At 44.1% G+C, this 23,716-nt stretch overlaps 2 protein-coding genes across 2 annotated transcripts in view; both read right to left on the reverse strand.

The window, feature by feature from the left end:
• Positions 1-2,930: 2,930 nt before the first annotated feature.
• bmp3 (bone morphogenetic protein 3) lies at positions 2,931-13,149 on the reverse strand. Its single transcript, XM_084056321.1, has 3 exons — positions 12,407-13,149; positions 9,480-10,474; positions 2,931-3,624 (listed from the first exon to the last, which is right to left on the reverse strand). Exons 1-3 carry the CDS (start codon positions 12,672-12,674, stop codon positions 3,433-3,435), a joined length of 1,455 nt encoding a protein of 484 aa, XP_083912447.1. The 5' UTR covers positions 12,675-13,149; the 3' UTR covers positions 2,931-3,432.
• Positions 13,150-20,549: 7,400 nt separating this feature from the next.
• The window catches only part of cfap299 (cilia and flagella associated protein 299), a 124,546-nt gene continuing 121,379 nt past the window's right edge, over positions 20,550-23,716 (reverse strand). Inside the window, 1 exon segment of the mRNA XM_084054943.1 lies at positions 20,550-20,672. Coding sequence (XP_083911069.1) covers positions 20,577-20,672 — 96 coding nt within the window. The 3' untranslated portion in view covers positions 20,550-20,576.

Consider the following 23,716-nt stretch of genomic DNA (forward strand, 5'->3'; position numbering starts at 1 on the left):
ATTTAATTTATCATAACAAATAAAATAAAAACATTCTCTGAAAATGCACGCGGCCCACCCAGATAGGTGGGCCACGAACACTTTCAAGTGGGCCCTGATCCAGAAAAGGTTGGGGACCACTGTTATAAACGGTATGTACTAAATTCCTTTGGAATGCAGTGTATGAGTAGATTATTCAACAATTGTTTAACAGGTTAAGTATCTGTATTGGCACAAGGCAAGGAAGACAAATAATATGCAATTAGCTGTTGACACAAATGTATCTCATATATTAAAAGAGTTGAATCAATCGCAATATAGTTTGCAATAATCCTTATTAGCAATCATAATGATCAAAAGAAACAGTTCACTCGTAGGAAACATATATATTTTTGTACCATAATATGATATAAAACTATTCTTAGATGCTTTTGACATCAGCTTCATTGTAAACCAGTTGTCTGTAGGACAGGGCCCTTTGGAACAGACCGTGAATTAGGATATCATTAACATAATGTTCTATTTACACAAACAATGTACAAGTCTTTAGAAAAACAAAAAGGCTAGCTTCAACAGGGCATATCCTACGGTAAATGCACAAAAAATGTCTGCATGCGTGCAGTGGTGAAAAGTAACTAGGTGCATTTAAGTACTGTACAAAGTACAATTCTGCAGTGCTTTTACTTGACTTGAGTATTTACAATTTCAATACTGTAGTTTAATTGCAAATAAAAAATTGCCAAATGATTGTGGTGGAGTAAAAAAGTGCAGTATTTGCCTTTGAGATGTAGTGGAGCGGAAGTATAAAAAAAGTAGGAATATTCACGCAAAAATATAAAAGTAGCTCAAAATGCGAAGAACATCACTTCAGCAAATGCACTTATTTACTCTCCACCACTGGCACAATGAAATATAAATGAAGCATAATAAGGCCTGACAATCATGGAGTGGCTTTTTGTTTTAATGTTGTGGTTTACACCTGTCTGTCGTCGCTGTCGGGTGAAAGCCTCGTAATACGTCGGGAACTTTTAAAAAACGTTACATGTGTTCAAATATCAACCTGGTTCCATCCCTCCACCCCCTTCCTGTTCTGAAAGTCAAATGTAGGCTTTGAAAGAATCACACGCTAACCTCCGGAGTGTTCATTCACAAGGTCCATTTGAAACACTTTCAGTGTTCAATTGACACTCTTTAAAGGGATAGTTCACCCCCCTTCCCCCCAAAAAGAAAATTCGCATTCCTAAGCCAATAATTTCATGACCGGCAGCAGTTCCGGTAGGAGACAGATAGCGTCTCCTTTGTATCTCTTACCGGAACCGCTGCCTACCGGTCCGCTGGTCATCAAATTATTGGCTTAGGAATGCGACAAAAACAAAAAAATACCCATTAATTCAAGTCTCCATGTGAACTATCCCTTTAACTGTGCAGCAGCAGCTCAGTACTGTATGTTGAGTGATGAGAACTATGTTTCACAGAGTGAGTGGTACACTGTAAAATCCAGAGTGTGAACTTGAAGGTGGTGTAAGTGATTTTTGTTTTGTTTTAAATTAAGTGTTAAATATCTCCATATCCTGCCTGATATTAATCATTGCTACATAGAGTGTTTGTTCAGTAACAGGGGTTTCCCCGTCTCTCCATCTCTTTAGTAAACAGACATTTTCAGGTCGGGATACCAATTTTATCCAATCATGGGAGGGAACTCTTACAGGACACTGGATTAACAAGCGGAATTGGAAATGAGCAAACATAATTAGAACTGGAACACAAAGATCTAAGCTGATAAATGGGTTCTCTCTCCTTATTGGAGGGAATTGGTGTCCCACACGAAAATGTGTTTTCTGTTTACTAAAGAGCTTGAAAGACAGGGAGACCCCTGTTAATGAAAAAACACTCTATAGCAAAGATTTACCATCAGAACATCAAAAACAAACAAACAAACAAAAACGCAACGGTCCTTTTGGGTCCATTTGTACACTTTCTGAGTTATAAAACTCAAGATAAATGAATGCTGAGGATTGTACTGCGTGTGCATATTAATACATGACAAGTAGCTTACTCTTCTGCATATGAAGGATTCTTAAAACGTGTACTAAAATACATACAATTATGATGCAGTGATCTAAAACACAATTAAGTCATGCTATCTACTCTCTACACCACAATTCTGGCTTTTGGGGGGGATCTAATATCTTCTCTATAGCAGCCAAGGCAATAATTAGGCAGTAATTTCCGTATAGTGAGTAACACAGTGATAGTACAGACATAAATACAAACATACACACAGCGTAATGAAAACCATGCAAGTGGCTGTAGTTCGGCGACAAAAAAGGCGACTTCAGGCTGCGAGACGAACAGCGTTATGGAATCCAACAATCTGAGGACCTGAGACTTCAGTATTATGTTCTTGGTTTAAAGACAGATAGCTTTTTGTTTTGTTTTTGTTTGTTTGTTTGTTTGTTGAAATAAAAAAGATGTTCAAAGTTCGATTCGTCCGCTTTGTCGTCTCTCGCGTAGAAAAAGAAAAGCACACCTCCGACAAGCCTCAGGTCCTCAAAAGATCACGATTGCGAACGGCGCCTCCTCCTCCGATAGATAATAAGCAGCGATGATGATGATGATGGTATTAATGATGATGACGACGATGATCCATCTCTGTGTTTCTGTGAGGAAGATGCTTTCAATCTGTTCCTTCCTATGAACACAAGCAGGTGGTTCACTGGACTCTCCTCCAGGGCAAAAGAGTAGCATCCATGGGTGAGGTTTGATATCTGTGTGCGTGTGTGTGTGTGTGTGTGTGTGTGCCCACGTGCGCGTGCGTGCGTGCGTGCGTGCGTGCGTGTGTGTGTGTGTGTGTGTGTGTGTGTGTGTGTGTGTGTGTGTGTGTGTGTGTGTGTGTGTGTGTGTGTGTGTGTGTGTATGTGTGTGTGCGTCGTGTGTCGTGTGTCGTGTGTGTGTGTGTGTGCGTCGTGTGTGTGTGTGCGCGTGCACGCTCACACACGCGTGACTACCTGACTGTGAGGAACCGGACGAAGACGTGTGTGTCCCTTTGCTGCGTGTGGAGTGATCCCTAAATGCTCTCTCTCTCTCTCAATAGACTCTTTGCAGAACTGTAGTTCCCTTCTTCCAGAAGGTGGCATAAACATTTCCTGTTCCGGGGGTCAGTTTCCCGTAGCTTCATTTGATTGGCTGCAGCAGCAGATTTGAACCAGGAAACAACGCAATACCTTTATACGTGTTTCCGGTTCGAATCTGCTGCTGAGCCAATCAAATCAAGCTATGGAGAAACTGACCCCCACCCCGGAACAGGAAATGTTTACGCCACCTTCTGGAAGAAGGGAACCACGGTTCCGCACAGAGCCAAATTGCCGAGTGCGTTGTCCTGCTTTCTCCTGCGTTCAGATTCTGAGGCGTGTCTGATTGGAGACGTCCTCCCCCTTGGCGGCCCGGGGGACATTATCTGCAGGCGCAGGAGTCCACGGTCATGTTGGGGTAGACCTTGAGCACCACGTTCTTGTCCTCGTCGAAGAACAGGATGCTGAGCGAGGACATCTTCTCGGGCACGCAGCAGGGCTCGGGGATGCCCGGCACCACGCCCACCGCCCGCACGATGCTCTGGATGGTGGCGTGGTTGGAGGGCTTCAGAGCCTGCCGGGGAGAGAGGACAGAAACCATGAGGCGACTCCTGAGAATGGAACCCGCTTAAAATGTGTAACGTTCATGTCCTACCCGAGATTAGGGCTGCAACACTCGATGATTTTCATAGCAATTATCCTATCGATTACTTTTTTGATTAATGGAATAATCGAAGAGTATTTTTTTTCCCCATATATTGATTCATATCAATGTATTGATTAATTACGCAAGCCCTATTTCATATTTCGTCGCACTATATATCTGCTATTTTTGATTGGCCAAAGTGTAAAATATGGATGATAATGATACAGACGCTTTCCTGGTTTTAATGGGTTAAAACACAGACAAATAGTACAGGTGGCACAACGTTTCGGCCACAATTGGCCTTCATCAGAGGGGGCCAAGCATGATGAAGGACAATTGTGGCCAAAGCGTTGTACTACATTAATCCTGTCTTCCTTTACACCTACAGTATACTGTATTTAGTATGCGCTTTAACCACTTAAACCCTATGGTTGACTGGAGTCCCTCAGGGCTCTGTACTGGTGTACTAGCTGCACTAGTGTACAGAGCCCTGACGTGTTGTGAGCATGTCAATCTGCTATTGTCCCCACAATACGGACGCTGGGGTTTAAGTGGTTAAACGTCACTAATACGGATGAGGAGAACAACTTGCAGAAGTACACTACTCCTTTTCTATATCACTAAAGGTTCAACTTGAAAAGTTAAAGGTCTCAGACTTGCTGACAGAACAGAGCAGAGGTGTTATGGTACTGTACCACTCTTGTTCCATTGGGGTTGGTGCGATGGTGGTGCGGTTCCAATTATAAACAGAGGCACTTATCTAAGCTCTTATCTCTACATACGACCCAGGTGATATTAGCCCATATAGCGCTATAAGAGCGCAACTCTGGGCAGACAAGTGTACGTGCGTATGCTGCTCTGAGTCTTGTACCTACAGGTACACATAAAACAATTTGGTAACGTTCATACACAAGAGAAACATGGGCTGCACTCGGTGCAAGCAAACGTGAATAGAGCAAGCACAACAAGTTAAAGGAGACATCCGGACATTTTAAGTGTTATCTTTGATGTGTCGCTAATCACTCACCAACATTGAAAGGGACGTTGAGTTATTCCCAGAGATTCCCCTTCGTCCAGTCTAACGACCCCCTCCGTTGGCATAATGGGAGCCTGTGGAAGGCTGAAATTCGCCTAATATAACCGATGCAAAGTTAGTTTTTTCTCTACTCGTGTTCATTGTTGAGTGTCATGATACTCAAACATGCACTGAATGTCGCGAACGAGCCACCGTACGCTCAGAACGAGATGACGCAGGTTGCTTGTTTCTTCCATAGAACCTGGCGTCTATGGAAAAACAAGCAACTTGCGTCGTCTCGTTCTGCACGAATGGCCGCTCGTTCGCGACATTCAGTGCATGTTTGAGTATCATGACACTGAACAATGGACATGAGTAGAGAAAAAACTAACTTTGCATTGGTTATATTAGGCGAATTTTAGCCTTCCACGGGCTCCCATTATGCCAACGGAGGGGGTCGTTAGACTGGACGAAGGGGAATCTCTCAAATAACTCAACGTCCCTTTCAATGTTGGTGAGTGATTAGCGACACATCAAAGATAACACTTAACATGTCCGGATGTCTCCTTTAACAAGGCTAGGTGCTAGGCAGAGACAAATATTTAAAGGAAAACAAGAGTCTGCACACTCTCTCTCTCTCACGTAAGGATTAGACAGAGATCGTGCCATCTTTATAATGAAATTAACATCGTTCTTTTTTTATATATACTTTCTTTTTCTCTCCTAAAATTTTGAGTAGCCAATCATTTTTTAACCCCTTTTTCTCCCCAATTTAGTTGTTATGCCAATTGGTTCCTCCCCACACACATTTCTGTGATGTCACTGCTATCATCTACTGACTCACCAAGCAGTGAGGAGCCCCCACCGAGAGGAAGTAGAGCCTTCGTCCTACTCCTCTCGCCCAACACTCCCCACTGACAGGTGCCGCCGCCAGTCTATAGGATTACATGCAATGACCAATATCACCCTCCCCACCCCGGCTTCCCTCCCCCGAAGCCGCCCGGCAAAGCCGGATGCACCACGGTGGATTCAAACCCACAACCTCCGTGGTGGTGGGCAGGGACTTTACCACTGCACCACCCGATCACATGAAATGAACATTAGTAAAGACCAATTATAGGAAGATGAGGCTGAAAACGGGTGAAGTGCTCCTTTTAAGCAAAATGATTGGAGTACTTCTTCCACCACTTGCCTTCTGAGCATGTGGTGAAGCCTCAGGAATTGGGCGGATCTGACGCGCAACGCACCGCGATGCGACGTGCTGTGAGCTTGTAGATTGGCTATTTTCCAACATTTTAGCACTTTTACTTAAGGTACTTTTAAGTACATTTTGATACAAATACTTTTGTACTTCTACTCAAGTAAATTTTTAATTCCGGACTTTTACTTACATCAGAGTATTTCTACATTGCAGTATCGATACTTTCACTTAAGTAAAACATGAGAGTACTTTTTCCACCACAGGCCACAAGTCACAATAACAACCTGCGTAGAGGACCTGCTAATGACGGCTATTTAGCAGCTTCTGAGGGCAGCCTGACAGAAGATCTGCAAGATCACACAGGCAGGGGGTGGATTCGCTTTGAGGGCCAGCGATTGGATGGAAACCTCATATGTCCAAAAATGCTACTTTTAAGGATTGAAATTTAAAAAACATTAAAAGTAGCAGATCTACAAGCTCGACGCACCGCCTTTCGAGCTTGGAAGAGCTGCTACTTTTGATGCTTTTGAGTGACGCTGTAGTGTAGGACATTAATTTAAGGAAAAAACACAAAAAGAATATGAGGTTTCTGCCCGACAGCAACAATATGCAGATTAGACCACGGATTCCTATTTGTTACCTTTTTTTTTTTTTAAAGATCCTCAGTGTTCATTTAAGTCTTGAGAGTGTACAAATGGAAAAATGGACCCGTAAGGGCGGGTGGTCCATGCATGCCTCCTGCTTTTGATATCCCCCCTCTGGTCATTGCTTTTTATGGCCAGGGTTTTATCCCTGCTTCTGGTCATAATTAATTTAATACATACTTTTCATTTTGGGAACGCGTTAGAGTTGGCAGTGACATTTTTTCAAAATATCGCACAAAATTAAACTAATTCTCCTGACCATTTTTAAATCTATTGTGTTCTCAATGTGATGTCACTTCAACTCCTCATACAGTATCTGTCATCCTGTCACTTTTACATTAGTTGACACCAGAGAAAAGAAAACTAGAGGCTGGTATTTCAAAAATGAAAAGTTAAAGCGGCACTATGTCACTTTTTTTTCATGAATACAATCACATTTTGTCCAATCTGTATGGTAGAGTATATTAATACAATATAACTTATACAATCAGGGTGCTTGTATTTTTGCCTCTCTGCTCTATTGAGGCATTTAGATCGTGTTAAAAAAGGTCATGTCTCACCTAGACAAAGGATCTGACAAGAATTTTGACCTGATGGTCAGGATTCAATTTATCCCCTGAGCAAGCAGGGGATCAATCCGTTTTCTTTTCTTTTTTTAATCACTTCCAATTTCACTTGTTTATCCTCTATATGTATACTTTATGTATGTATGATTTCTCTCTCCTGATTGTCAATCAAGTGAGATTGGATGAAATTGGTATCCCAACCTGCACATTTATTTTCTGTTTACTAAAGAGCTGGAGAGACGGGGAGACCCCTGTTACTGAACAAACTTACACAACCTTTAATGCATTGGTTCTCAAAGTGGGGCCCGGGGACCCCCAGGGGTCCTTAGGGGGGTACCAGGGGGTCCCCGCAAAAATTAGTTAATAAATCGTCACCCTTTATCCATTTATACTTTGGCTATTCAAAAATAGCAGATCTACAAGCTCATAGCGCCGCACCGAGTGCTGCGCTATGAGCTTGTAGATCTGCTATTTTTGAAAAAACTTGAAAATGTGTGCAAATCTTTGAATATCTATATTTTTAAAGGGAACATTTGTAACTCAAATCTTTGCTTCTGGGGCGTACCTGGAACTAAATATTTTGAGATGGGGGTCCGCGACCAAATACATATCATTTTGGAGGTCCTTGACATGAACAAGTTTTAGAACTACTGTTTTAATAATGTGCAGACCTGCACTGGCCAGTTTCATGCCACACCGCCCTAGACTTCTTACCGAATGTCTTGCAGGAACACTTTGCACTATATTGAAGATCATACTGTCCCTGTTATTAGTAAATTAATTGTTCATATGACTCCAAACCGTGAAGATCAATTCCTACATGATCTTCATTACAGAGATTCTGATGAGAAAACGCTTGGACCACAAGATGGTGCTACAGATAAGCAAAAGCAGTGTGCTGTTCTCTCCCATTGCATGGACTGCAGTTTGCTGTTGGTACTTAGATTGGCTATTTTCACTATTTTAAAATGTTTATCAAAATAGTAAAAAATGATGTCTAAAAAGTTTAGGCTTGATATGGCAAGATAGGGCCCGGTACCCAAAGAAAATTATTACACCGGATTTCTACACACTACATAATCATTCCTTTACCTCTTAAAGGAGTAGTTCACTCAAAAAATGACTTATTTTCTATCAATTGCACACCCCATGAAGCCTTGAATTCATGGATTTGTTTTTGTTTTTGTTGCATTCCTAAGCTAATAATTTGATTCCCGTCTCCTACCGGCTAATGTATCCGGTAGGAGACACAAAGTATAGATTCTTTGTGTCTCCTACCGGAAATACACACAGTCATCAAATTATTGCCATAGGAATGCGACAAAAACTAAAATAAATCCATGATTTCAAGAATTTGTGGGGCGTGCAATTGATATAAAATAAGTCATTTTTTGGGTGAACTTCTCCTTTGAGCAGTAATACTACTTTGTTCGACATAATTATAGAGAAAACAGCCGATCTACAAGCTCATGATCTGCAATTTTTGATTTCTTTGGAAAAGTGCAACAAATGAAAGGTTTTGACAGATGTGTCCAAAATAGGGATGCCAGGATTAATTTGGTTAACATACATTATTAATTAACTTGTGAATATTGTGATATAATATATCAAACATATCAGACAGTCTACACCTCCCAAAATGAAATGCATGTATTTAATTCAGTCTTGACAGAAGCAGGAATAAAACATTTCCCCACCAGCCATAATAATGAATGAGCAGAGGGGATATCAAAAGCAGAGGCATGGAAACTTATGGTAAAGGCCTGGTCAACCCAACGCTGAACTGCATTTTTTAAATAAAAGTACAAAAGTTGCTCTTTTAAACCACATCCTAGCGACTATCCTATTCTGGTGTAAAACTTTGGCAAAGAATAGCAGATCTACAAGCTCCCGACTTGGCACGTTGTGAAACGATTTGTTGTAGAGAGGGAAAAAGGAGGGGGGGCCTAGTTTAGACATTAAAACCGGGAACGCATCTGTGTAACCACTTAAACCATTATTTTACACTTTGGCTATTTTTGAAAAATCGTGAACATTTGTGCAAATCTTTGAATATACATGTTTTTACAGCAAAAACATTTAACTCAAATCTTTGCTTCTGGGGGTTCCTGGAACTAAATATTTTCAGATGGGGGTCTGCGGCCAAATACATATAATTTTGGAGGTCCTTGACATGAAAAGGTTTGAGAACCACTGATATAGTAGCACACGTTTTTCAGAAAACTGTAAGGATTTAGAAGGCATTTTGTAGAATCGGAACCTCAGGCCTTAATGGGTTAAGTTGTTAACGGACAGATTTTGGAATACACTCAGTTACTTTCTGCCCGGGAGCGTTGCAGAAAGAATGAAAGACTTGCCTTGGGCATGGGGAACTGGCAGGATCCCGAACAGTAGTAGGCGTCAAAGGATTTGGGCGATATAATCCACTCGCTCCAGCCGATATCCGCAAAGTCCACCTTGAGATACCGCCGTGCGCAGTTCCGCGGCTCGTTCCACTGCTTCTTCCGCGCCTTCTTGATGGTCTGCTCGTCGAACTGCAGCAGGGGCATCTTGTGCCGCTGGTTCTTGCGCGTCTTCTTCCGCGGCCGCCGGGCCTGCTTATTACTCTCGTAGGGCTCGTAGGGACCCGTCTCGTCCCAGCCGGTCGTCTGGTACGGGTACTCCGGCCCGGGCAGCTCGTTGTTCTGCAGCGGGAGCAGAACGTTGACGGAGCGCTTGTGCCTGGGCCGCGGCGGCGGGGCCGGCCGGGGGGGCGCCGGCGCCGTGTCGTTCGGCGCCCGCAGCCCGAGCTTGTGGAAGCCGGGCGCGAAGGCCTCGGAGCCCTCCGCTCCCCCCGTCGTCACCGAGCGCCGCCTCTGGAGAGTCGTCACCACGCTTTCGGCCTCCGAAATGGCCGAGTCGTTGGCGTAGACCAAGATGTACGGCGAGCGGTCGGAGAGGAGCCTCTTCCAGGGCCTGGGGCCCTCGGGCGCCACGTCGATGCCGATGAGCAGCTCGTCGTGGCGCTTGGCCTGGTTGACCACGCGGGTTATGTCCTTCCACTGCCAGGAGATGAAGTCTCTGTACAGCGTGGACACGTTCACCAGACAGTGACCCAGTGTCCTCGTCTTGTTATCCACTGAGGCAAAGCTCCAGATGACCATCTGGACGTGTCCCGTGTGTCCCATGTGTCCCCTGGGGCCGTGGTGGTGATGGTGGTGGTGGTGGCCGCAGCGTTTCGAGGAGCCACCGCACGCGGCGGTGGCGTTCCGAAGGTCCCCGATGTAGTAGTGGAGCGTGGCCGACAGCACGGCCTCTGACTTGGTGAGGGAGGTGAGGTTGAACACCTGCAGCTGCTTCTTGTTGATGGAACCTGGGTGCATAGTAGAGTATAGCATTAGACCAGGTGATTAACCATTTAAAGATACACACTATGTCATTTATATTGTCCTACCCGTCATTTGAACCCGGGTTCAACATGTTTACCACTGGGCTAATTGAGCTTGCCTGCATGCCATCAATATGACGTCATAGGCTGGCCAGGACTCCATATTTGAGCATGCCTGACATGCTTGAAAGGAACACAGACAGCCAGACAGGCAGGCAAGCAGGCAGACAGACAGACAGACGGGTTTGCATAACCGAGTGGGACCCGCATTTTCAACTTGCATCGTACCCAACGGTGATTTAAAAAATATATATCTATATTGAACAAATTAAAAGACCTTGTGACTAGATAATAACTACATTAGATCCTTTTGAACACAGCCCCCCCCCCCCATTTCCTGAAAAGTAAGGGCTAAGAGACACACAGAGAGAGAGAGAGAGAGAGAGAGAGAGAGAGAGAGAGAGAGAGAGAGAGAGAGAGAGAGAGAGAGAGAGAGTCCATAGGGGGAGTTCTGTTTAAGAAACCGCAAAGTGCACATATTTTTTTGTGAAATGATGGCACAGTGGGCATAAATGATGAAGTGTGGTGAGTTTTGTATTCTTTTCGGATTGTTTTAAGATAGCAGGCCTATGTTTCGCCTATTACACTTCAATAACAATCATGAATAGGGCGACACTAACAGAACATGATACACTGAAAAACGGTTTTGAGGAATGAAACAAATAATAGTGGCAAAAGGCCCCACACCACCACATGTCAAAACAAGAAAAGAAAAAAGCCTGGAATGCCCATTTTAAACGCTATTACAAGTAGTTATCTGTCAACAGGGGGCAGTATAGATCCACGGTTTGATAAACTGACCAGCAATGTGGAAAATGACTCTCCCACCTCCAAGAGATAAGAGAAACCCAGCAGCAACTGAGGATTTCAACTTGCAAACATAAAACATGCAGGCTATTATAAGTTAGGTGTGAATAACCAACATGGTTCCCCTTTAAAAACAAACAATGACACATCACATTCAGAGATAAAGAGGGGATTAGAGCTGCTCTACAAGCACTATACTGGAAGACAATGGTTAACCACTCCAACCATCTATACTTAGTAGTAATAAACTAATAATCAGCAGTGGTGGAGAAAGTACTAAAATGTATTTACTTAAGTAAAAGTATCAATACTGCAATGTAGAAATACTCTGTTAGAAGTAAAAGTTCGGAATTAAAAATCTACTTGGGGTAAAAGTACAAAAGTACTGGTATTCAAAATGTACTTAAAATACCAAAAGTATTATCTTTATGCAGAATGTCCCATTTCACAATGTGCGCGCGCGTGCGTGTGGCACGGTCTGATTAAAAACGTATGCAATCTATTGAAAGAGTTGACTATGGCCATCAACAGGTGCATGTGTGTTTAGTTTTTTTCCCCCGCACGCAATACAACGGCGTAGCTTACCAAAGAGAACAGTCAGATCTACAAGTTGACAAGTAGACAGCTTGTAGATCAGATATGTTCTTTTCGGAAAAGCAACACCCTTGCGCAACGGAGCAGCCATAAACTAACCTCTGTAGACTACAGTACAAATGGCTCTGTAGGGTATACTTGAAACCCACACCAAATCTCGAAATCGCCAAAATATATCCAATCTATATTGGATCAGCTGTAGACAACTCTTTTGAAAATAGCAGATCTACAAGCTCACACCGCGCCTCCATGTGCGAGGCGTTGTGAGCTTGTAGATCTGCTATTTTCAAATAGCCACACAGTTTAAATAGGGCTGCAGTGCCTTCTGTACTTTGATCTAGATTGGACAGTTTGGGATATATTTATTGGATATTTTTTCCAATTCGTTTTGGCTAACATAAACGCGTAAAACGCGTAAAAAACACGCCTTTTTGTGTTTGTTTTTCGGACACGTACCCCAGTGCGCTTTGAAGCTCCGCACGGTGTTGCCGTCCTTGAACGGGAACCCCGGCCGGTTGTACTTGTCGTAGAGCATCTGCATGTGCTCCGTCATGGTGTCCTGCTGGTGCGCGACCAGGAGCCCATCATCAGAGTCCTGGTCCTCCTTCACACGATCCACCTCTATCCTCCCCTGATCCTTCAGCATCGCACAGTAGGAGCCGAGGCGCAAGAAATACGTGCATCCGTACAGCAAGGCGACCAGAAAGCGAGAAAAGAGAGCCATCGTTGATCGCTCTCAACTAATAAAGCCACCAATTAACGGGGTTAGAAGACGTCGCGAGTACAATTAAAGCTGTTTCTTTTTTTTTTCTCGTTTTGTTTTTTTTAGTCTTCTGCTAGTCCGACGCCACACAACATGGTCAGCTTAAGGAGCGCGATTCCCATCAAAAAGTGAGACCATCACTTAAAAAGTGCTGCAAAACAATTATAATCAAGCGATGAATACGTTGTTGTAGTCCAAGTTGTCAAAAGAAGGCTGGTGTTGGATATATTCCTCTAGGCAGAATGGCTGGTTGGGGAATCCGTTTGAGTCAGTGGATGAGAAACGTATAGATGCAGACAGTGCAGCAGCTCTTGGTTTTGTTGTCCGGAATGACTTTTCTGGGCTGATCTCTCTCTCTCTCTCTCTCTCACACACACACACACACGATCCACTGGCCGCTCTTCTCTTCTCTTCCCCCTTCTCAGCTTTCATTGAAGGTAAAGCATGTTGTGCCTGGTGATATAGGACTAGTGGGACCAGCTGGATGGTCCACTCCGCGCATAGGAAAACACCCGAAGGCAGGGAGGGAGGGAGGGAAAGAGGGGGGGGGGGGGGGGGGGCTGAGAGAGAGAGAGAGAGAGAGAGAGAGAGAGAGAGAGAGAGAGAGAGAGAGTGAGTGAGAGCGAGAGAACAGAGAGAGAGAGAGAACAGAGAGAGAGAGAGAACAGAGAGAGAGAGAGAGAGAGAGAGGCTGAGAGAGAGAGAGAGAGAGAGAGAGACTATAGGGGGAGTTCTGTTGAAGAAACCTTAGCAAAGTGCACATTTTAGTGAAATTCTTTAGGTTATCAAAGTGAAACACAGAAAGCTGACGATTCAGCCGATGAATGGCACTTTGCGAAGAAACAACCAACAACAACACACGCGGCCACATCCCCAACACACACCAGGGTGGCTATATGTGCGTCATTTCCGTGTGTCGAAATGTATAGCCCGAGTTACACTTCAGTGGCGAGGGCCATGTCGATGGCAGGCCCCTGGAAAAAAAGCAGATCTACAAGCTCACGACACGCCGATCCGCGGCGCGTCGTGAGCTTGTAGATCTGCTTTCCCCCCCCCGGTGTGCGACACCAGGGGCCTTATCTCAGCAAAGCTTTGCGCGTCTGCGGCCGGCCAGCGCTGGCTGAATGCAGCAGGCTTATTGCCGGCATTAGAGGCTCTCTCCCCTATTTAGTTTAGTTCAATAGAGCTAAGCACATACATCCTGGTCCATCACAGTCTGATCCGGATGCTGGAGCTGCTCCCCCCGCCCCCCCCTCCCGGCACACCAGATCCATGCCAGGGGTTTAAATACCCCCCCACCCCCCCCCCCCACCCCAACCCCGACACACACACACACACACACACACACACACACACACACACACACACACACACACACACACACACAGGGGGCTCTTTTTTTCAGGGGCTACTCTGGAGGAAATGATTAGAGTCCATTTCCCCCCTTGGACATCTGATGGCAATAATATGAGCATGGGCATGACCTTCATACCGGTCAACAAACAACGCCGAACACATTGAACGGATTCGTCCGGGGGAAAGGAGGAGCGCTATAGTGGTCGAACCCCCCTCCGAAATTAAAAACAAAATAGAAATAATAGCCCACTTTGTATTAAATAAAGGAAGAATTTGATGATGTGGCTGAGAAATGTTGTCCAGGAGGCAGACTCTACCACTTAAAACCCCATATGGTTGAGCGGAGTCCATCAGGGCTCTATACTGTCTGTGTCTTTTCAGTTTTCTGCTTTTGTGGGGAAATAGCAGATCGTCAAGCTGGCTATTTTCAGCGAAAGCTTCCCCCACAATATGGATCGTGGGGTTTAAGTGGTTAAATAGGCAAGAGTAGGACGACTAAATGAAGCCGAACGTAAACGTTATTGAGGGATATACTGGACTAGTTCAGTGGAGGTGATTGCTAGATCTTGTATCGGCAGACACGAGCACCTGTTCTTGGTGAATTTGAATAATTTGTTTTTGGTGAGATCTTCCATAGAGGTATAGCTACATAAGAGATTCACGGACAAGAGAAGCGCAATTATTTTCTCCGCATAGACTGACTGATCACAATCTGACAGATTTGTACACATTTTATACATTTGAAAACCTGTGAAATGGGACATTCTGCATAATAAGTACTTTAAGTATATTTTGATGCCAATACTTTTGTACCTTTACTTTGGTAAGTTTTGAATACCGGACTTTTACTTGTAACAGAGTATTTCCACACTGCGGTATTGATACTTTTACAGGTAAAAAAGAAATGTGAATACTTCTTCCACCAGTGTGTACTGAATCCAGAAGGGGATTTTCAATCAGGAAATCTTTTGAAATCAAGAATCCATTTCGAATTGAATCGTCCGTTCTAAATCAAAGCAAATAGGCTCTATTCACAGCAGCCATATTATGAAGACATTCACAGGTGTTACCAATGATACTAATGAAAGCTCTGTTCCATTTAGTCTAGCACAGTGTTTCCACGACCCCCATAACTCTGAGAGTGTACAAATGGAATCAAATTGACCCTTATGGGTCCATTTGGTTCCATTTGTACACTCTCAGAGTTACACACCTGTAAGGGGCTATTTGGAAGCCCATGAGGGTCCCTGGACCCCAACTGTAGACCCACTGGTGTTTCCAGTGGGCCAACATGCACGATATCAGCACCCTGACTCTGTTTGACCAGAATGGAACAGAGCCTTCATTAGTATCATTGGTGACACCTGTGAATGTCTTCATGATATGGCTGCTGTGAATAGAGCCTATCCCGAGATACCGAAACATTGGCACCCCTGACCCCCCACCCCACACCCTTCAATTGAGCAATGTTTGATGTACACATGTGCTGCTATGTTGTGATTGGTAGGTGTTTGGGGAGAGCGGCGTGGGCAGCTTCATCACAGAGGGATCAGCCCACATGAATGAGGGCCTGAGGTCTGTGCACAGCACAACACTTCTCTCTACATGTGATTTATACCACCCAGCCCGCTGCCGAGGGGCTTCCCCTGTGATTACACCTCAACTGCAGGGGCCAGAGAGCCAGGCGCACGGGCTGCTGCAGTGGTGGAACAAGTACAGTACTCTTATTATTATTATTATTTTAACCACTTAAACCCCATATGGGTAGACGGAGTCCCTCAGGGCTCAATACTGTCTTGTGTCTTTTCTGTTATTGTGGGGAAAGCTTTCGCTGAAAATAGCCGATCGACAAGCATGTCGATCGGCTATTTTCAGCGAAAGCTGATGCTGGGGTTTAAACGTAAAAAAATGAACCGTAATGTAGAAACCTCTCATCTCCATACCGTGTTCTAACTTTTTGTGCTTTTGTTCCGTAAATTAACGCCCTACTTGATCATACTACAGCGTCACACAAAAGCATCAAAAATAAGTAGTTTTTTTTGCCTCTGAGGTAGTGGAGTAGAAGTATAAATTAATCTAAAAATGCAAATGCTCAAGTAAAGCAAAAAGTACCTCAGAATTGTACTTGTAGCTAAGTACAGTACTTACTTAGTAAATGTACTTACTTACCTTCCAGCACTGACGAGCTGTGTGATTGCGACATGCCCCCTTTACCCTGAGGTCAACCCCCCACTGGGGGGTGTGTGTGTGTGTGTGTGTGTGTGTGTGTGTGCGCGCGCGCGTGTGCGTGTGCATGTGCGTGTGCGCATGTGTGTATGTTAAAGGCCATAAAGAAACAAAAGGAGAGGTCGAGGAGGAAGTGAGATTGTCGTGCACAAGACCTCTGACATCTTGTGGGTTTGCCTGCTATCCTGGTAGGTCCTGGTCGCTGCTCCAAACCCACAGCAAACAATCACTGTTCACCCCAAGAAAAACATCACCCCCTCCCCTCCCTCCTCCTCTCCTCTAACCCCCCCCCCCTCCTCTCGCACATGAACCAGAAAAGAGGGACAACCTCGTACTACGGTACTCCCTCTTTCATTGGTGTCGCCCGGGTTGTGCCTAAACCCTAACCTTTAACTTCACAAACACTATGCTTAAACCTAACCTTAACCCTAACCTCACAAACACTATGCCTAAACCTAACCTTAACCATAACCTCACAAACACTATGCCTAAACCTAACCTTAACCTCACAAACACAATGCCTAACCTCAACCTCACAAACATTATGCCTAAACCTAACCTTAAACCTAATCTTAACCTCACAAAAACTATGCCTAATCCGAACCTCAAAACCACATCGACCTGGACGAAACACAGGGGAAAAGAAAGAGCCTGCTCGTACTAGAGCAGTGGTTCTAGTGCGAGCTGGACCCCCCCCTAATCACTTGGCCCACAGGTTGAGAACCACTGCTCTAGTCCACCGTGTCCTCAGAGTTCAATAACCACCCCCAGGAGTTTAGTGTGTACAACCCACTATTATGGTCACACATTCCCATGAGCAACAGTCCAATCTGCTACTTTTCCAAAGATTGTTGACACATTTTGAAAACCTTTGGAGAAAAAAAACATTGTGAAATTGGACATTCTGCATAATGAGTACTTTTACTTTTGGTACTTTTAAAGTGAATTATTTTGATGCCAAATCTGTACAAAATGTTGAACACAGTATTTCTATATTGTGGTATTGCTACTGTACTTTTAAAGTAAAAGGTAAAACCTTTTCAACCACTGCTTATGTTGGCCAACAACCTGCCACTTTGTTTGATGTCTCTAAGCAGTAAGCAATACAGCTATTTAGTCTATTGGAAAATGGTCTTATATAAACCAGTTTTGTAATTGAATGCACAACAAAGCTACTGTGGTGCTCTGCCAGTGCAGATGGTCAAACTTGATTTCATTTACTCCTTTCAAAAGGCACATGCATGCTCAGGACAGTGTTTCTATTCGTCACACACATTTCAGTATTTTGTGAGACAGTGTTCACTGAAAAATAAATACATACTAACAACAAAACAACATGTTGACATGTGTACAGTAAACATATCATGATCCAGCAGTCCTTTCCAACTGCATGTTCTTGTGTGGGATGATTATAGAAACGGCTCATTTTATGGCACACATTCATTTGAACATAGAAATGGACCTAAGTTGTATCCTTTGCTGAATGGTGATTATTTTGATTTAGCGCTGCTGTATTTTCAATAAGTTGTAAAGCCAAAGAAATTAGAAAATATGGGGTGCAAGTTATATACTTACGTTTTGTTGTTGTTAAAATAAGTGTTAAATAGCTCTGCATTCTGATAGTAACCAGTGTTTGTCCAGTAACAGGGGCCTCCCTGTCTCTCCAGCTTTTTAGTAATCGGAAAATACATTTTCTACCATTTCTATCCAATAAGGAAAGTGAGCTCATACAGGATACAGGATAAACAAGTGAAATTGGAAGTGATGAAAAAAATGAATATAATATTGAAGCTGATAAATGCTCTCCTGATTTATTGTTGGTATCCCGACCTGAACGTGTATTTCCTGTTTACTAAAGAGCTGGAGAGCTTTAGTACTGAACAAACACTGTCTAGCAGGGGTTCCCAAACTGTTACTGAACACACACTCTCTAGCAGGGGTTCCCAAACTGTTACTGAACACACACTCTCTAGCAGGGGTTCCCAAACTGTTACTGAACACACACTCTCTAGCAGGGGTTCCCAGACTTGCAGCTCGAGACCTAAAAGATACATTTTTGGCGTCTCTCCAGGACCCAAAATTAAATTATGAATTAACCACTTCATTCCTATTTCTGAATATAGTGAAAATAGCTGATTTACAAGCTTGCATGTCACTCTGTGCACTTCATAACAGGTCATACAACAAAAACATCATACAACAAAAACACAGTAGCAAAGAAACATATGACGCGCGGTGAGCTTGTATAGCTATTTGTTATTTTCATTATTTCTTGAACGTTTTAATGTAAATTTATGGATGTATTAAAAATGTTGGAAATTCTTTAGAAAATTGCATGACATTTTTTCCGGAAAAAAATTAGATTACTATTATTTTTGTAATCTTTTGGAGTAATCATAAAAAAATGGTAGGAAATGTAAAAAGTCAATATTTACTCCTTATGTGCCTAAAAAATGGTTCCAGAACACTGATCTATAGCAATGATTACTATCAGAATATAAAGCTTTACATTTTAACTATTTCTGTTTCCTTTTTTTCTCATCTCTTTATTATCTTTTTTTATTATTATTATTTTTAACCAAAACTGGAGCAGACTTCAAGGTGGCAAATACAAGGAAGTGGATTATTTGTAAACTTCTTTTTCTTTTCAAAGAAGAAGGGAGTCAAAAAAAGAAGAAGAAAGGAAAACGTAAAGTGAGTGACTAATATGTAAATGACGGGGGACTTTGATGTCCCATAAAGTCTGTCTGGCATCTTGGAACATGAGGAATGCTTTAAGCCCATTTCCCTTCTCCTCTGTCCAAGTGGAGCTACCGCAGCCTGGGGGGGGGGACACACAAACACAGCCCCCATCATCTTTCAAAGCTCTTTACGCCTTTAATTTGTTTAGACAAACAGCCAAAACATGCCGGGGCCAAGCGCTGAGATGAACCCAGGGTCCCCGAGCAGGTTCCTGACCCTAACTATAAGACCACTAGCTCTGGGGACGACCAAAACAAACGCTAACCTGGCCCGCACTACCGGGAATACAAACAATTAAAGGGCCTAACACTCCGCGTGCGTGCATGTGTGTATACTTGTCATTTCTATACTGCCAAATGCCAAATTTGGCAGTGTGTCCCCACAAGTATTGCCACACTTGAGAAATGGACATAGTGATGACAATTTTCCTGGTCCTCACTAGAGAAATGGTTGTTGTTTTATGGTTAAAAAACAACAATTAGGCATTTAGACCAGTGTCTCTCAAACCTTTTCATGTGAAGGACCCCCAAAATGATATGATTTGGCTGCGGACCCCCATCTCATATTTTGTGAGAGTGACCTCCAGAAGCAAAGATTTGTTTGCTTTAAAACATATATTCAAATTTGCAAAAATAGCAGATCTACAAGCTCATAGATTGGTGCTATGAGCTTATATATCTGCTATTTTTTAATAGCCAAAGTATAACATATGGTTAAAGTGTTTACAATGGTTGTGACGCAAATTTAGTGACTAATTGTAACTAATTTAGCTGGGGACCCCGATTATACATCAAAAATAATATATTTGCATATATATTTCTATAGATTAAAAAGAAAAAGAACTATCACACAAAACATATTTCAGAATGATTTTATAAATAAAATAAAATAAATCAATTTCCATACATGGATAAAGCAACGTTTTCAAAACTGTTTAAAAAAACCCCAAACAGTGTATGTTTGGCCCGGGCAGAAGTCACACCAACACTGTTCTCGTGAAGCAGATTGTTTATGCGTAATGATGAAGATTAGTAAAGATCGCTATGTGTCACTTTGATTAGATTTTCCCTAGAATGTGTGCTTGTCTTGACCCTAAATTAGAAGTTTGACACACAGACCCCCCCCCCCCCCCCAGCAGTGCAGCTCTTTAGTAAACAGATTATAAAATGTTCAGGTCAGGATACCGGTTTTATCCAAACAGGAGCGAGAACTCCACGAAGATCATTTATCAGCTACTATTTTATAGTGTTCCAGATAGACAGACAGACAGACAAACAGACAGACAGACAAAAGCCAGCTCGAAGGTCCGTTCGCTCCTCTCCTTCTGGGGCTGCTTGTCCCCCCCCCCCCCCCCCCCCCTCTCGCATCCAGATGCCATGCGTAGATATGAGAGGAACACTCTGGCTGATGACTGGGGTTGACTCAAACTCAAACTTTTTATTTAGATCAAATTAAAGGCTTCGCCGGTCGCCCTCCAATATGCACTAAATTGCAGTGTGCGTCAGTGGTGGGCCGGGCCCGGGCCGTCGGAGGCCCCGCTCACGCCGTCCTCCTGCTGATGTGGTCGTACACGACCACGTGCGCGTAGAGCGCTGACTGCAGGGGCGTCCTGCTGGAGCTGTCGCCAGGTGCCGCCTAAAGAAATGGGCCCCGTAAAAAAAAAAAACAGGACAAAATGGTTAGCAGGTGTCGGGGTAATGGTGGACCAAGTACTCAAGCACAGTACTTGATTCTGTATAGTATACTATAGACTATTTTATCAGGAGCATTGTAGATAGATACTCCTGATCTCATATCATTCAAATACAAGTTGCTCAGTTAACTTTACACTTTTTGTGTTAATGTACTGAAGTATAGCTTTTAGAAATAATCAAGTATTCAAAAGATGTTGTGCCAGGGACTCCCATAAGAGAAGATTTGTGTTTGTTCGATTAGATTAGAAGATCATTTTACAGTTCTCTAAACTGTAAGTGGAGAGTGTAACATCCTACTGTGTGAATTTCATTGACTAGAGTGACAGGTAAAGTCCCGTGAGACTAGGGACGGAACAAATATTCAGTGCCGAGCAAGCCCCCAGAACCACAGAGAATAATTGAAGCCTCAGAAATCTGATGTTGTAGGACTTCTGCATTTGGGACGCATCCTTCTATCGTCTGAAACGCTAGTGGGCCTGCTCTATTGGCTCCAACGTTGGAGCCAATCCAGGAAGTAGAGCTAGTTCCGGGTCCTTCATGCGCTTGTAAGCAACTTTCATTGAAATGAAGGTGGGGCGGGGCCGTCCGCTCTCTAGACGTTATAACTCTATGGTGCTGAGACAAGAGAGTGAAACCTATGACCTAAATCAGTGCTTCTCCTTGTATAGCTTGTACGCTATGCTACAATCCTGTTTTTACCAGACTGACTTGGGATGTTTAAGGAAGCCACTGGGAGTAATGTCAATGAACTCTCAGACTCAGTCACTGGTTTCATCAGCAAGTGCATAGACGACAAAGAAGACAATAGACGACAAAAAAGACAGTTCGGGTCTATCCCAATCAGAAACCGTAGATCGACAGCGGAGTACGTGTACAACTACATGCTGGTTTCAACTACATGCTGGTTTCAGATCCGGAAACATGGAAATGCGCAACGCAATGCACGGCCCTAAACAGCGCCATCAGGAAGGCGAAAAAGGCCTACATTGCAAAGATGGAAGACCACTTCAGCAGTGGCGACATCGGGGGCATGTGGCACGCGGTACACACATTGACGGACGGGCAAAGCAAAAAAACAGAAGTGAAGTGAACCCGCCTGCCTCCCTCCCCAACAAACTGAACACCTACTACGGCCGGTTCGAGACCAGCTCCAACTGCGGCAGCCAAGCAGGGCCATCAGCAGCACCAGCAGAGGAGGCCCCTCTAACCATCTTGGAGGACGATGTGCGCACAGCCGTCACACAGGTTCAACATCCAGAAGGCGGCAGGACCTGATGGGATTCCAGGCTGGGTCCTTAAAGCATGTGCAGACCAGCTGGCGGGTGTTTTTGCTGACATCTTCAACCTCTCCCTCTCCCAGGCTGTGGTCCCTTGCAGGGTTCAAAATGTCAAAAGGCCAAAGTGACATGCCTGAATGACTGGAGACCTGTCGCTCTCACCCTGATAGTCAGCAAATGCTTTGAGAAGCTGGTGAGGGAATACATCTGCTCCACACTACCTGCCTAGCTGGACCAGTGGCAGTTTGCATACCACAAAAACAGATCCACCGATGACGCTATTGCCATGGCTCTCCACATCGTCCTCTCGCACATGGACAACAAGCTGCTGAAGGACAAATATGTACGTATGCTGTTCGTGGACTACAGCTCAGCATTCAACACCATTGTCCCAGCAAAACGTGACACAAAGCTCCGAGATCTGGGGCTACACCCAAGCATGTGCGACTGGATGCAAGACTTCCTGTCCAACCGACATCAGGTGGTGAGAATGGGCAGCATCACATCTGACCCCCTGACCCTCAACACTGGAGCACCCAAGGGATGCGTGCTGAGCCCTCTCCTCTACTCCCTGTACACGCATGACTTCCCAGCCACACGTGACTCCAACACCGTCATAAAGTACGCGGACGACACAACAGTGATAGGTCGAATCGTCAAACAATGATGAATCTGACTATAGAGATTAGATCAACTCACTGGCACTTTGGTGCCGGGAGAACAACCTCGCCCTTAACGTCGACAAGACCAAGGAGCTGATCGTGGACTTCAGGAGGCTGCGGAGAGATCATGTGCCCATCCTCATCGATGGCGCTGCAGTGGAAAGGGTCAGCGAGTTCAAGTTCCTCGGAGTACACATCGAGGAGGAGCTCAAATTGGAGACACACACCACACACGTGAGGAGAAAGGCTCAGCAGCGACTGTACTGGCTCCGCCGCCTGAAGAAGTTCGCAGTAGGACACCGCATCCTCAGGCTGTAATACAGCAGCTCAGTTAAAGGCGTGCTATCAGGCTGTGTTACGGCCTGGTATGGAAACTGTACTGCATGAGAAAAGATAAGCCTACAGCGAGTAGTGCGATCGGCAGAGTGCATAATGAAAGGCGAGCTCCAAGAACTGTACAAAAAGCGGTGTGTAGTCAAAGCCCAGCGCATCATCAAGGACAAGCACCACCCAAGTTTTAAACTGTTCAACCCCCTACAACGATCACGGCCAGGCAAGGGGGCCTACCGCAGTATCACGAGCAGCACCACCAGGTTCTTGAACAGCTTCCACCCGGCTGCTGTCAGACTGGGGCAAGTGACACTTCCTCATGGACCTACTTGCGGATCATACCAGTGTCAGTCCTTTACGTGGCTTATGAGGCACCTTAATCCCATGTAAAACGCACGGACTTTTGTCTTTTTTTTTGCTGTGTTTTTCTAGGCCCTTAACTAACGTCCATAAGTGTATCATGATTTATCTCTTATCTCAGGTACCATGTGTAAATATGTAGATAACTTGTTCTTTTTTTTGTGGAAATACGATGGGAACTATGCACGAGAACAAATTTCACCCACTCTTTTTACTTCTGTAAACCTGGGATGTGACAATGAAGCAAAAATAGCAGATCTACAAGTGTAGACTTGTACATCTGCTATTTTTGAATAAATTCCGAAAAATATCTAAAATGTTTGGAAAACTTTGAATAATCTTGATTTTTTTTCTTC

This window comes from Gymnoscopelus microlampas (genome assembly GCF_963454915.1).
Source record: "Gymnoscopelus microlampas genome assembly, chromosome: 4".
Taxonomy (NCBI): Eukaryota; Metazoa; Chordata; class Actinopteri; order Myctophiformes; family Myctophidae; genus Gymnoscopelus; species Gymnoscopelus microlampas.